Raw genomic sequence first — 16,189 nt, 5'->3', positions numbered from 1 at the left:
GGCCCTATCGTGACGTCATCACCAATGGGGGCGCTTCGCGCCCCATACGTCACGTCCCGCCGAAACGGGCGTGGCCTGGGGCTATAAATATAGCATCGAAAGGCTAGCTTACCGATTTTTCATCGCCGGAGCGAACCGGAGCGTGCGCAGGCACGGCAAGATACGCAGTACTCGTTTCCTCTCTAGAGAGAACCGAGGTTACGTTAGTAACCGAGTACGTTCTCTTACGAGAGGTACTCTCGTACTGCGTAATATCTTACGCTAGGGGAAACAGTGTAAAACGCCGTGCATGCTATGATCCAGCACCAAAGTCCCAAGGGCAGGTGCCCGGGCTCATGTAGTACATGATCATAAGTGACTCACAGAGAGCCCAGGAAGAGTGGCTAGAATAGCATCATTCCTGTAATGCAGCATCCTATAAGAACAGTTATAGTGATGGTATTTACTCAGTCAGGGCGACCCCGGCCTGGACTGATGAATATAGTGGGTCTTACACATTGCCCATAGAGCTGCGCGATCTAAACGAGCGTTGCTCGCGCTATTTCGGTATTCTGGGCCGGACGTACTCGGGGCAGACAGTACCGATTTTTAGACTGAAAGCAGCTTAGCTTGCAGAGCGGGAACCTCTAGGTTATAAAACCTTATAAATGTAGACGGGGAGGCCCAGCCTGCCGCCATACAGATATCTTGCAAGGCAATCCCACTAGACCAAGCCCACGACGAGGCCACGCCTCTCGTGGAGTGCGCTCTGACACCTAATGGGCACTGCAAGCCCTTAGAGGTGTAAGCCAGCGCTATAGCATCGACTATCCATCTGGATAGGCTCTGTTTCGAAACGGCGAGTCCCTTAGAACGTCCGTAGAGTGAAACAAAGAGCTGCTCCGTCTGTCTGAAAACAGACGTGCGGGACACATAAGCCCTTAGCGCCCTGACTGGGCAAAGGAAGCTGGCGTCCTTCTCCTCGTTAGAGACCGGCAGGGCAGACAGGGAAATTACCTGGGCCCTGAATGGTGTATTGAGGGATTTAGGGACGTACCCGTGCCTTGGTTTGAGTATGACTTTCGAGTCATTTGGCCCAAACTCCATACACGTCGCGCTCACTGAGAGCGCTTGTAAGTCCCCTATGCGCTTCACTGAAGCGAGAGCCAGAAGAAACACCGTTTTGAAAGACAAGTGTTTGATATCTACTGACTGGATAGGCTCAAATGGGGCACCCTTCATGGCCTCCAAGACCGTAGAAAGGTCCCATATGGGGACTGAGGGTGGTCTGGGAGGATTTAACCTCTTAGCTCCTCTAAGGAACCGAATGACCAGATTGTTCCTTCCTAGTGACTGACCAAGCGTTGGTTTGGAAAACGCTGCTATAGCCGCCACATAGACTTTGAGCGTGGATGGGGCTCTGCCTTCATCCAGTAGCTCTTGTAGGAAGGAGAGAACCTCCGTCACTCCACAGTCCAGGGGTGAAAAGCCGCGTGCTGTGCACCAGCTGGAGAACACTGACCATTTTGAGGAATAGAGCCGTCTCGTAGAGGGAGCTCTAGCCTGCATGATCGTGTTTAACACTCCCTCTGGGATATCAGAGGGTACCCGTTGATGGCCCACGCATGTAGGGACCAAAGCTCCAGGCGAGGATGCCAGATCGAGCCCCTGGCTTGAGAGAGGAGGTCCCTCCTCACTGGTATTGGCCATGGGGCAGTGCTCGTCAGCTGCATAAGAACTGGGAACCAAGCCTGGTTCTTCCAGAACGGAGCAACCAGTAACACTGAGCATCTGCTTTCCCTGATCCGCTCTAATACCTGAGGTAGGAGCGTGATGGGGGGAAAGGCATAGAGCGGGCAGCGGGGCCAGACGTGGGCCAGCGCATCCCTGCTCTTTGAGAAAAATTCCGGGCAGTGAGCGTTTTCTTGAGACGCAAACAGGTCTATCTTTGCTCTGCCGAATGTCTGCCACAGCAGTTGGACTGTCTGCGGATGCAGTGACCATTCTCCTGCTGGAACATTGTTCCTGGACAGTCTGTCTGGTCCCACATTCAGGTGGCCAGGCACATGCGCTGCTCTGAGCGAGCGCAAATTGTGCTGAGCCCATACCAGGAGGCGTTTCGCTAACCTGTATAGGTTTCGGGATGTGATGCCTCCCTGGCGATTTATGTAGGCTACCACTGACATGTTGTCCGAGCGGACCAAGACGTGGTGTCCTGCTATTTGGGGACGAAAGCGCCTCAGCGCGTTGTCGACTGCCATCATTTCCAGGCAGTTTATGTGCAGAAGCTTTTCCCGTTCTGACCACTGGCCGAAAAACGGTCTGCCCTCGAGCAGTGCTCCCCATCCCGAGGTGGAGGCGTCCGTGGACACCACCTTCACACTCGAGGAAGTCCCCAGGCTTACACCTGACTGGTACCAGTCGGTCGCTCTCCAGGGTATCAGTGCTGAGACGCATTCCTGATCGACCTTGAGATGAAAGAGACCTGAAGTCCATGCTCGACGCGGTACTCGCGCTTGTAGCCAGAACTGCAGTGGGCGCATGCGAAGCAGACCCAGCTGGAGAACTGTGGATGCTGCTGCCATGAGACCGAGCATCCTTTGAAACTTCTTTAGCGGGACTATAGTGCCGCGGCGGAAGGTTTCTGTCATGCGCTGAATAGTCAATCTGCGCTGTAGCGATATTTGAGCTGTCATTGACAGCGAGTCCAGTTCTGTGCCCAGAAAAGATATTCTCTGACTGGGAGACAGTGAACTTTTCGCCCAGTTGACTTTGAGACCCAGATTCTCGAGATGTTCGAGTAAAATGGTTCTGTGTTCTATGAGCTCCGTATGTGACTGAGCTAGAACCAGCCAATCGTCCAAGTAGTTCAAAACTCGCATTCCCCGAAGTTTCAGGGGAGCGAGGGCTGCGTCCATGCACTTCGTGAATGTACGGGGTGCTAGGGACAGGCCAAACGGTAGGACTGTGTATTGATAAGCCTGGCCCTCGAAGGCGAATCTCAAAAATCGCCTGTGACGTGACGCTATTTGTATTTAGAAATACGCGTCTTTCAGATCTATTGACACAAACCAGTCCCCGTGGCGAATTTGCGCGAGGATTTTCTTGGTTGTGAGCATTCTGAACCGGCGTTTTGAAAGCGCTACGTTCAGTTGTCTTAGATCTAGAATGGGTCTGAGACCCCCGTCTTTTTTCGGAACCAGAAAATATCTGCTGTATAGCCCCCCTTCGCTCTGAGCTTGAGATAAAGGCTCTATTGCCCCTTTGCTCAACAGTTTCGCAATTTCGGTACGAAGTACACTTGCTACTTCCTTTTCTACCGTGGTTTCGACTCGCACCGCACAACGGCGGGGACGTCGAGCGAACTGTAGCGAATAGCCTCTTTCTATAATGTTGAGCACCCATTCTGATACACCGGGAAGCTTTGCCCACGCATGTGCGTGCATAGCTAAGGGTTGAATGAGATCGGAGCTCTGGTCGTGACATAGTGGCGACCGGGGAGCTTCGGTATGCTGTATTATAGACACCGCATTTGCAGCGCTCGAGGTGGGGAGTGTTTTGATCACAGCGGGCGGTTCGCCCGCGCTCGGCTCTCTCACGGCAGGTAGCTGAGAGACGGCGAGCGTGGGGGAAACCGAGGGATTCGTCATGTCTGTGAGTGAATGTGGGCGCAGGACAGCGGGCACATTTGCACTGAAAACACCATCGACCTGAGTCGGTTGTATGTGTGTTGGTTTCGTTTTTACAGAAACCGAGAGACATGCAGCGTGTAGTGTTTGTGGGCACTGGGACGTGGGCACGTTCACTACATTCTGTGCGCAATCGACATGAGTCGATTTTATGTGCGCGAGCCCTGTGGGGCGGGCTGTGTCTGTGTGTAGGAATGGGCACTGGGCAGTGGGCATTTTTACTACACTCATAACACCGTCGGCCGTGGCCGGAATACCAGAAAATACGCTCTTTACAGGATTTATCTGGGTCGCGTGAAAACGGCGTTTGTGTACAGGCAAGCGGGTAATGTAACCGACTTGTTTACTGCAGAGTACACTGGAACAGTCGCATGTAATGGAACTGGACGAGCGGGAAGTTTTGGTGGAAACCCGGCCGCAGCGGGGCTTGAACACCGTCGTTTTCCTAAGCTGGCTAGGAAGACTTTGAGGCCTCGGGCTTCATCTCAACCTTCCGCCGAGTCCCACGCTGTGGGGGGCGGCGGCCGGCAGAGCGAGAGCGTGGTCTCTGGTCCCGGGCCTGTCGACGCTGTGAAGCGGCGGCGGGGGGCGGTGGCTGCGAGCTGCGAGCAGACGGCTGTTTAGAGCGGCCTGATGCGGAGCTAGAGCGCTTTGGCAAAAAGTGCTTCATGGCCTGCGACGTCTTTTGTACCTCAGCGAATCTGTCCGCGAAATCTTTGACGGACGATCCAAAGAGGCCAGTAGCAGATAGGGATGCACCGAATATTCGGCCACCGAAAATTTTCAGCCGAAAATGGCCCAAAAGTGTATTTTCGGTTTTCGGCCGAAAGACTTTTATCACCGAAACAATACGGCCGAAATGTTGTGATGACGCAAACAGCAGATACCGCGACCTGCACGTGCTTGTCTGAAGCAACATATCTGCGGTGTGGACGTATTTCAATATATCTGAGAGTGACCCACGGACAGCGATTTTTAAAACACAGACGTCCCAAGTCTTCCGGAAGTTCCGGGAGTCTCCCGCGTATTGATATCGGCTCCCTGATGCCCGCAAATTAGTTTAAATCTCCCGGAATCGCGAGCGAGCATGAGCGCGCATACGTAGCGCGCGCGCGGCAGAGAGAGGGAGCGAGAGACCTTGCGTGTGTGTGCAGAGCAGCCGTCATTTATCAGAGGTGTGTGTGTTTACCTTAGCTGTTTATGGTTTTTGCAACTCACGTCCATGAGCATATAGCTGCAGATATTATTATGGGCTATGGCAGTATTGACCTAAATGCACTTTGTTTTCATTTTTCATTTTTAAACCTTTCTGCAGGCCAGTAGGCTTTTACATTATTATTTAATGTACACATGAGTGGGGTCAAGTTAAACATTTAATGTTATACTTTGCAATGTGCTAAATAAATATTTGCATAAAATTTTAATTGATTTATTCTTTGAAACTTTAATATTAATTTATGCAATGCCTTGATTATAGTAAAGTTAGTACACAGTCATAGCCATAAATGCAATGGTACTAATAATTGGCATAATTTATTTCGGTGTTTCGGTTTTCGGCCTTAGTTTCCTCTTTTTCGGTTTTCGGTTTCGGCCAGGAATTTTCATTTCGGTGCATCCCTAGTAGCAGAAACGGGGGCGTCGAGGAACACAGAGCGCTCCGAGTCCGGCATTTCTGAAAGCGTCAGCCAGAGGTGTCTCTCAGCAACGGTGAGAGAGGCCATGTTCCGCCCTATGGCCTGTGCAGCGGATTTCGTAGCGCGGAGAGCGAGGTCCGTAGCGCTCCTTAAATCCGCCACGTTGACTGCTTCCGTGCCTTCCTCGTCCAGCTTTCGGAGAAGGTTAGCTTGGAAGATCTGGAGAGTGGCCATAGTGTGTAGCGCTGATGCAGCCTGCCCAGCGGCGGTGTAAGCGCGACTGTGCAGGGTGGAAGTAGCGCGGCAGGCTTTTGAAGGTAGCGCCGTCTTAGTCCGCCGTCCAGCAGAGGGCGGGCAAAGATGGGCTGCTACTGCCTCCTCCACTAGAGGGAGAGCGAGGTATCCTCTGTCTTTGGCACCGTCCACCACGGAGAATGCCGCCGAAGCAGAGGAACGTAGCCTGGCTGAAAAAGGGGCGCTCCAAGACTTTGCCAGTTCTTCATGAAGCTCAGGAAGAAAGGGGGCGGGTCTTGAGGGCGTGGAAACGCGGTCCCCTTGCAGAAAACAGCCGTCCAGACGGTTGCGTGTAGGCTCGGCGGGCGCGGACCACTCGAGGCCGAGGCTCTCTGTGGCCTGTGTGAGCAGACGCATCAGCTCAGCTTCAATGCTGGCCCGTTTTCCTGACGACTCGCGGGCAGAAGAAGGGGCGAGGTCCACAGAGCTCGCCCAATCCTCGCTGTCCGAAGCCAGGATAGAGCAGTTGTCCTCCTCGAAAACTGCCGCTTCTTCCTTGTCATCTCCGGCGGAAGCGGCGGCCAGCGGCGGCCACTGTCCGGGAGTGAGAGACTCGAGAGAAGCAGACGGCGAAGCTGGCAGGCGCACCGGCGAGCTTTTCTCGGTGGGAGGCTCAGGGATCCGCTGAGCACGGCGCTTTTTACGGCGCGGCGTCGAAGCGGGAGGTGCAGGCTCGTGGAAAGTTGCCATGCGAGTCCTCAGAGTCGCCATAGGCATAAGCTCGCAGTGAGGGCATCCGCCGTCAGCGAGCGCTAGAGCCGCATGTCCTTCACCCAGGCAGGAAACGCAGATGACATGGCGGTCCCCGTCGCTGAGTGGGGCTCGGCACGAGCCACAGGATGGACGAGACATCTTGAAAAAGACGCTCTGCTCTTTTAGAGAAGGAGTGTGAGTCGCGGCGGCGAACACACACAATGCAATAAAAGGATATAACGCCGGATAGCGTAGCAGGAACGGTGGTTGAAGGCGGCGCGGCCAGCGACTCCAGGTACCGAACTCGTCCCGCTGAAATGCTGTTTCCACGGCGCGGCTTTTTCTCTCTGGATCCAGCGATGCGTGAGCTCCGCTGAAGAGATGAAAAATCGGTAAGCTAGCCTTTCGATGCTATATTTATAGCCCCAGGCCACGCCCGTTTCGGCGGGACGTGACGTATGGGGCGCGAAGCGCCCCCATTGGTGATGACGTCACGATAGGGCCTTATCGATAGGCTGCTGCAGTTGCCGCAGGGCAGCCAATAGGCGCGCGAGCTGTCTCGCCTATGTCTGCATGCTGCCGCAACACGTTTTACATTATTTCAAAATTAAGGATAATTTTTTGGCTTCAGTATCTCGTGGAAAAGAGATTTCCCCTAGCGTAAGATATTACGCAGTACGAGAGTACCTCTCGTAAGAGAACACCAGTAGCAGGACGAGGCACTAAGCGCTAAGCATTTTTTGAAGTTGAAGAATGTTCAACTTCACAGCGCACTGTCCCTTTTTACCCAGCCGTCGAATCACGGGGTGGGACAACGACCAAATGCCACATCCTGCTTGTACAATGATAACACATCTCTTCATCCAAAACTAGTGCCAGAGCATTCTTATTGAATAAAAGTATTACTTTTCTTTAAAAAAAGAAATCCTATTAACCCCAAAATGTAAAAATAATAACAAACACAAGATACATATTACTTAAAATCAATAGCATTGTCCAGAGTTATGGATTAGCATATGTGCAATCCAGTTCATTTACTTGTTTTGTTTTGTAGGGCAGAATAAACACTATGTGCCTTTATATCTGTATTTAGAGCATCAAAACAGTGAATCATCGCATTCCTTAAAAGGTATAAACCTGCAGGTCAGGTCAGACAGCATCTGTATTCTCTTAGCACATACCACTATATCTGGACACATCAACACATGCTGCTTTGCATTAGGGGACTATACAGACACCAATACGCATTGTCTTAAATGTACATCTCATTTGCTTTGCAAATCCCCAGTCTTCTATCTGACACTGCCACAAAATCAACTGTGCAATAAAATCCCGTCCTGCAAAGTGGAGAAGGAAACACTGTGTTGTTTCTGTTTTGTGTGTGTCCATGTTGATGACCATCAGATAATTACATGGAAAATATTTAAATTGGGCTCACAAATGTCTCTGGCTGGCTAAAGATCTTTTAATATTGCATGGCACAATGTTAGTGAAGAGTTTAAGATGTCAAATGACAGTGTCGAAGTGACTTAAACCCTTAAGTGGGAAGAAAATCGACTCTGCTCATTTTATTTTAATGAAAGAGACACAAGCAATCTCCTTACGTTGCAAGGGAGCACTAATAATATAACTTTTCTCTTAATATAAATAAAGCAAAGTGTGGAAATATTAAATAAATTCTGAAGTGTGCAAGTAAATGATGACCAGACTGAATCAGCACTTTTCTTCATCATTTTCCTTACTGTTTTTGCTAAACTCTGCTAAACATTTAAAAACAAATATGCATAACATTTAAAATAGCTTATTTTTATGTTTATATTAAAGGTCATCTGTGTGTGTTTATATTATATTTAAAAAATAAACTGTACTTTAAAAAAAAATTTAATAAGAAGTCTAAATGGCTGCATTTATTTGGTCAAAAAATACAGAAATACAGTAAAAACTGTAATATTGTGAAATATTATTACTGAATTTAAAATTACTTTTTCTATTTTAATATATTTCAAAATGTAATTTATTCTTGTAATGGCAAAGTTGAATTTTCAAAAGCGGTTACTCCAGTCTTCAGTGTCACATGATACTTCAGAAATCATTGTTATATAAAGATTTGCTTCTCAATTCTCAATTATTATTGGTGCTCAATTATTAATAACGGCTCTTATTATTATCAATGTTGAAAACTGCTTTTTGCTGGAAACCATGATTCATTTTTTCAGGGTTCTTTGAAGAATGGAAAGATCAAAACAACAGCATTCACTGTATTTGAAATAGAAAGAACTATTAGAATGATTTCTGAAAGGTCATGTGACACGTTGTGACACCGGATGTAATATATATTTTAATATATTTTTAAATACAATATAAATATAAGATTTGAAATATAATAAACATAGACATGCAGCTTTGACCGTTGCATCATTCTGTGGATATTTGCAGAACTTGCGGTTGCAGATTCTCAGCGGGGCTTAACGAGATGGCAGACAGAGGATGCTTCCTTGTTAGCTTGCAAAAAACTTAGAAGCCAGACAGCCATGATACAAAGACGAAATAGATGCTTGACTTTGCCCTGGCCCTCAGTGTAAGTGGGCAGTGGGCAGGCTCAGCTTACAGCCATCACAATGAGCATCATTAGTGCTGACGTTGGGAAACGGGCTCTACTGTGTTTGAGTGATATGCATACTTTGTTAGCTTTAGCCAGGTCATTTCCCGACACCTATTAGTGGCGTGTGATACAATGGGGCCGAATTCTGCTCCATCTGCCTAACAACCTTAGTCTATACTGTATTTCAGGCCACAGGATGAAGTCTCCCAGTCCAGCTAGGTTGGCTGGATAATAGAGAAGGTTTGCCGTGTGTATGTGGTTCATCCACAGTGTCCAATGAGAGTGCATGGAACGGGCAAATCCAAATAAACCACCTGTCCGGCAGTGAACTTGTTTAACTTGCGCTTTCAAAGTGAAGCCCAACGTTTACTTGAAATATGCTTCAAAAGCACAACAGATCCTTTCACAAGGCCTATCCTCACAGTGCCGCCTGTTTATTTGGGTACGGTGAGCATCATCCAAGCCCTTACTGGAAACAAGAATCCTGCAAAATAATCGGAGACACCCAAACCAAACAGAAATCTGTCACGCCCATAAATGAGACCCATTAATGCAAATACGTTTGAGCAGTTCAGGATTACAGCAGGGGAAGTGAAATTCCTTCTCGGAGAGCCTGGGACTTCAAACGCTCTTTCACAAGGCCTGCACGCTCCACACCAACGTGCCTGTTTTTTAACAGCGTGTGTGATGCCCTCATCATCTTAACACTGTCCTTTTTCACAGAAGGCATCTGTAGCTCCAAGTAAGTGCTGGATAAAAGCAAGTAAGAAGAAGTCAGCTCTCAGGGATTAATTATGGTATACTGATATGAAAATATGAGCTCTGTGTGTTGATTCACTGTGCTCATGGCTGGTTTTAGTGCTTGTCAGGTTTTTGCGCAGAGATTGTGTCCTGTAGATGGGGAATCAAAGAGGATATTAGACAAGTTTGACTTTTCAGCATAATGAGATGTGCCGGCATGAGGCAGGAGTTAGGCAGTCTGCCCGAAGACCTGCTGGGAATCTGGGGGCGAGGACTGGGCTCAGTTTAAAGTCTTTGTGAGGAGTGAGGTCTTAAAAAGTTATGAAGTTCCTCTGAAGATAATATATAGTTGCAGTTTCCCTTTTTCAAGAAGGACATTTCAAGAAAGTCCACACCTGAGATGGCTGACACCTGACATACAAGACCTACAAGAATCAAGTATTATTGTAAAGCTTGTGCTGAATCATATAATGCTATTGAGTCATATGAAAGAGCTTTAGCAGCGTTGATTCTTAGCCATAGAACTCAGGAATAATCACAGACATGTCCACCTAGCATGTTTAGGAGCAGAGCTGTGTGGTATTGGCAATGTGACAGTAGAATTAGATTTTGCTTTACTGTTTATCTCACACTATATCTGCAGCATGATTTTTTTTTAAAGAAAAGAAAAGAAAAAAACAGCATTCACAGGTGTATGTATATTCACATCTTATTTATAATAAATATTAAAAATTAAATGAAAATTATCATTGATTTTTTATAAATAAAAGTGACAGAAAATAAATATATACACATACAAGTATAAGTTATATATATCTGCAGCATGATTTAAAAAACTGAAAACAGCATTCACACACAGGTGTGTGTATATTCACATTTTATTTATAATAAATATAAAAAAAAATATTTAATTATAATATAAAAATAAATAAATATATAAATTATATATATAAACTTATATTACCTTTTTATTTATTTATTTATAAATTAAATGTGAAATAAGAAAATAAATATATACACATACAATTATTTATAATAATCAAACAAGAAGAGTTCACTGAATTATCCAAAAATAAGTAGTACTACACAATCTAGTAATAAATAGAACAATTTTGGGGTAAACTTTCAGCAAAAACAACTATATCATGTCATATATCATATATGTATCATGATATAAAAATACTTGTATTTTGGTCATATCACATACCATACATATAGTCGACTCATCTCATTAATATTAAGGGATTGCTGTAAAAAAAAATACTTTAAAAAGTAAAAATTCTATTGTGATAAAATGCTGATAAAATGAACTCAAACTGCTAACGGAATATGTTTATTGTTTTTGTGATTTGATGATTATTTATCCGTTTTTCTTTCTTTTCGTTTTGCAGTTTGTGGTGACTATGTTCTGGGCTCTTTACCTATATGACAGAGATTTGGTTTACCCAAGACTCCTGGACAACTTTATACCACAGTGGCTAAACCATGGCATGGTGAGTGGGCAATAGCTTTTTTTCCCCCCCTTTTTTTTTTCTAGAAAGTACAAGACTGTATATATAATTCACTCTCAGACTGGAACAAAAGAAAAAGCACATTTTGTTTTTTATAATCTCTTGGGCCACATTGACATCAGATGTGAAAATGGCAGTTGTTGTGCAATCGTTCATTTCAGTCAGCTGGAACAAAAGCTCTAAGGTGGGGTCAAAAAGTGGCAGGTCTTTATTTATGACAGGTGAGTGTTCTGAACTGAAGTGTGGCTGCATTATTGTCTGGTGTGTAATTTCAGAAGCAAATAGCAAATGTGGCTCTCTTGGCATCAATGAGCAAGTATGTTTAAACATATTGTTATGAATGCATCATTAAAGTATCTACAGAACTGAAAAGACTTCACTGCAATTAGTCTCTTAAGTCTCCACAAGAAATATTTAATAACCTAAACGCTTCCATATTGAATCCTTTTTTAATCTGCTGAAGTGGCCTTGACGAAAGAGGTTTTGGGACCTAGAGGCTTCTGATAGATTGATAGGAAATACAGCTCAGAATGAGGCTATTACTGGAAACGTGGTTGGATGTCTCAGTCGTCGCTAATCACAGGATGTATTCAGTTGACTTGGGTATAGCCCGGGGCCAATGACAACACACGTAGCAGTTGCTAAGGAAACATGTCTCGGTTATTAATCAAAATGAATGTAACCTTTGAGCCTAATCAGAAATCGCCTCTATCTTTAATGTGCAGTGGCATTGTGAAATCATATGCAATTGGATTTTCCGCAGGGTTTTTAAACCTTTCAACATTTGTCATTAATACACATTAGAGAGTACATGCTTTTTTTAGGTTTGCTGGTTAGGTATGTATGTGCTAAAAACTTAGATTTCTTTGCTTAATTTTTCCCTAATGTTAGATCAGTGATTATCAACTGGTAGATTGTGACTCAAAAATGGGTTGAGAGTCCGTTCTAGTCAAAGACAGCTGGGAAAAAGCAATGCAAATAATAAAAACTAAATGCAAACGTTAAAGCTATGCTCACATTGTTAGGATAGAAAAAAAAATATGGTTCAACTCCAAATTTACATCATTGGTTGAGCTGATAATGCTAATTGGGGGTTTTAAAATGAAGAGAATGCTCTTTCCTGCTAGTCAGTGGTTTTCTCCAGCCGGAGATCAGTACAGTTGGGCTGCTGAGGGTTGACCCACGGGAGAGAACTACCTTCCAGCTGAGAACAATTTGTGCTATGCAAAACGTTCCAGATTATCCCGCCTGCGACCGAAAGAGGGTTACTCCATTGTAAATATTTTGAAGCATTCCATGGTACCACATTTGTTTGTTTACCCATGCTGCCATGGCAACTTCCTTCTGTTCACTGGCTGCTCTGACAAAGAAACCGTGATTAAGCCTTGTTACTGTTTTAGGCAGAATCAAGCGCAATCAAAAGCTGTGGCCTAAGCATTTGTTCTAGAGATAGACAGATTGTTAATGTGACAGATATTCTTTACAGATATTCACACGAAAAAATTAATATTTTAAATATTTTAAAAATGAGGACCATTTAGACTGCAAAACAACTTTGCAGAAATATAAATAATAATAATAATGATTTTCTTAAAATGATATGATTATTAACTTACATAAATTATAACAATAAAATTATTTTTAAAAATAAGATTTTTTTTTAAATGAAGCCCATTTAGACTGCAAAACAATAATAATCTTCTAAAAATGTAACAATTTATTAACTTACATAAATTATAACAATACAATTATAATATTAAAAATAAATATGAAAACTATTTAAAAAATGAAGACCATTTAGAGTGCAAAACAACTTTTGCATAAATAGAAATACTACTACTACTACTACTACTACTACTAATAATTTTCTTCAAATTGCACAATTTATTAACTTACTCAAATTATAACAATACAATTAGGCCTATAGCCTACTATTAAAACATACAAAAATCTTTTTAAAAATGAACACCGTTTAGACTGCAAAACAACTTTTTCAGAAATAGAAATAATAATAAAAATGATAATAATAATTATTATTTTCTTAAAATTATACAATTTGTCAACTAACATATTCTAACAATAAAATGTATAATATAAAAAAATAAATATGAAAAACATAGAAAATGAAGACCATTTAGACGCAAAACAACAACAATAATACATATAATAATGAATAATATTCTTAAAATTATTATATTGATATTTGAACTATCATAAATTATAACAACAAAATTATAATATTAACTAAATGATTAATAGATTACAATGTTTATATGAGAATTATTATTTTAAGATAATAATAATAATAATTATTATATTTTGTATTATTGTAGTCTAATGATCATTTAGTTATTGTGTCAAAAAACACAAATATAACAAATCGATTTGGCATATTGGTATCAAAAACTTGGATATATCAATCTATCTTTAATTTATACCTGTGCCTGTCAGTGAAACCCCCACAGCAGGGCATTTGTGAATCATTTACACCTTGATGCATTGAAAGAGAGAGAGGCTGCTTTTCACAGGCTTCCTTAGAAATTAGGCCACAATAGACAAACTACAATAGAGATGGGTGACTGCTCCTTTTAAGTCATTGTATTTGAATACACTAGACAAATATTATTTATATTTATGCTGGTGCATACAGCTCATAGCTACAAAGTCCTTTGAAACTGTCAGGGACTCTCTAGATATATGTAGACACATGCAAAAATTTGTGAATATTAATCACATCACTAGAATTTAAAAACTTTGCCTCTGTAAGTGCAGACAGGAAGTGACATGAAAAGATAAAACAAAAAAACAATACTTTCCCCCAAGTGACAAGGGAAAGGACATTTTCCCTGTTTTGAAGCTGTCAACAGCGTTGTTGTATATTTGGCAAGCTTATCAAGATGCATAATGTGGTGATAACAATCGAAACAGAGCCACTTCAATAGGACTTACAGAGGCCACTACTAAACTTTCATGGCATCATCGGGAGGCAGTTTACCTGCGTCAAAGTATCTGTGACAATAATCCTGTCTCTGCTTTGTGATTACTCCGCCTGCAGAGAGGGGCCTGTCAGAAGAGCGTTGCACTGCTCTAATGTTAATGCCAGTGGCCTCCCGCTGAGCAGCCCCCACGTTCAAAGCCACTCGCTCCAAATGCGTACCACAAATAAACATCTTACACCTACTCAGAAAAAACACCACTGCTGCACATCTCAAAATAAAAGTACAAAAGAACCTGAGAGGCCGACTTCCCACGTGAAGGTATTTTCTGGACTAGCCTACGTATTGCTCAGTCTGAGCTCTTAGCGTTAACTTTCCTCATATTTAATTCAGCGGGTAGGTTCACGGTAGCTTTTAAACGATACAGGTCATTGTGCACGGGGGCTTTTATGACTGATTACCTGTGGTAAACAACCCCAAGTTCTCAGTCGCTCTTTTATTCACACTGCTAATTGTTCGAGGGAAACAAACACGATACACAGCAATTCCTTTTCCACAGCATGACCTTGAACGTACTTCGTTCTGCTAATTAATCATGCAGTAAGTTCAAAGAGAATGTCATCAATATTTATGACTGACTAACAGTTTCAAAACCATGCTGCAACAGAGAAGAGGAATTTTTATGCAAGTATTCCTTTTTAGGTCAGTTGGCACCCAGTTATATTAGTTACATCCTCTAGGCCATTAAGATCTGTACAAAGGTTTCAGTTAACTATTCCAAAGTCTCGTCTAAAATCTAAAGGAGGTTCTCTGTTGCAGCTCATCACTTATTGAAAAAGTCTTTCTTACTTGCATTCTACTGTACTTAATTTTGTGTCATTTTGTATTTGTCTTGTACTTGGTTTCATTATCCTAGATTGCATAAATGTGTTAGTGTAAACCTCTCTCCCATTCCAGTCACGGCACCAAATGTAACCAGTCCAACTCGACCTGCTGGGTTGGGTTTCCCAAAAGCATAGTTCGGCAACTATATTCGCAAGTTCCGTCGTTATCAGGGGTGCATTTCCCAAAAGCATCGTTTGCCAACTATGGTCATAAGTTCCGTCGTTATCAGTATAGTTCAACGAATCGGTGTTTCCCGAAACCATAGTTCTAACGAACATTCTCAAACAGCATCGCAAAGTTGTGTTTTTGGAATGACAGCTCTCGAGCTATGGTTAGACGCATAGTTTCCTGTTTTCATGACATTTGGACTCAATGAATCCTTATCTTGAGCCAAATAAGCAAGTTGACATTCAGTACAATCTATATCTTTTATTTAGAATACATACAAATGTAATTTACGTCTTTTAGTTTGTCAAGAGATTTAAAGCACCGTTTTTGAAGAGTGTGCATGTGCGAACGAGCTCTACTACATAAGAACAAGCCTATGATTAAATCTGGAAATAAAGCAAAATGAGAAAATATGAGAAATGAGAAATAGTCCTCAGATGCCATGTCGTAATTTATAGCAAAACATCTAGCATTAATTCAATCTCAAACAGATTAATTAAAAGTAGTTATTACTCCACCACCTGCGTGACATCATTCACCATCGTGGTTGAACGACCAATTTGCGACAATACGGTTTCGGGAAACAGTTGTGACCAGCTAGTAGATTTCTTCAATGATGCATCGTACTATGGTAGTTAAGCAGCGAGTTACGTCGTTGTATGGGAAACACACCCCTGAGCGGGATTCGAACCATGGTGTGGGAGGTGGGCGTGCTAACAAGGACGCTAAACGCTAACGCGCCTCTTGAGGCCAGAGGAGTGAGGTTTCCACGCACAGCTCTTACTGGCCTACGTCCGTTACATTAGGTCCTGGTATGTAAAGCATTTTGGCCAACATGTGTTGTTTTTAAATGTGCTATATAAATAAATGTGATTGATTGATTGATTGAGCAATGAATTCCAGTTGTAATTCCAGCTTCTCTTTAGCCTGGTAATTCCAGACTCTGCTACTTCACTTTGCTTCGTAGACAGAGTCTGGAATAGCATAATAGAGAAGTGTTTTCTTTCTCGCGGGGGGGCGCTTGTCTGAAGATTAAAATCATTGGTTACCCGCAAGC

At 43.3% G+C, this 16,189-nt stretch overlaps 1 protein-coding gene across 1 annotated transcript in view; it reads left to right on the top strand.

Moving 5' to 3' along the window:
• The window catches only part of aig1 (androgen-induced 1 (H. sapiens)), a 52,315-nt gene that overhangs the window by 6,248 nt on the left and 29,878 nt on the right, over window positions 1-16,189 (top strand). The window contains exon 3 of the mRNA XM_082148299.1: window positions 11,024-11,125. Within this exon, the coding sequence (XP_082004425.1) occupies window positions 11,024-11,125 (102 nt within the window). The remainder of the gene's footprint in view (window positions 1-11,023; window positions 11,126-16,189) is intronic.

Source organism: Leuciscus leuciscus (genome assembly GCF_965113295.1).
Source record: "Leuciscus leuciscus genome assembly, chromosome: 19".
Taxonomy (NCBI): Eukaryota; Metazoa; Chordata; class Actinopteri; order Cypriniformes; family Leuciscidae; genus Leuciscus; species Leuciscus leuciscus.
The sequence above is the reverse complement of the archived record's forward strand: the minus strand, read 5'-3'. Positions and strand labels throughout refer to the sequence as shown.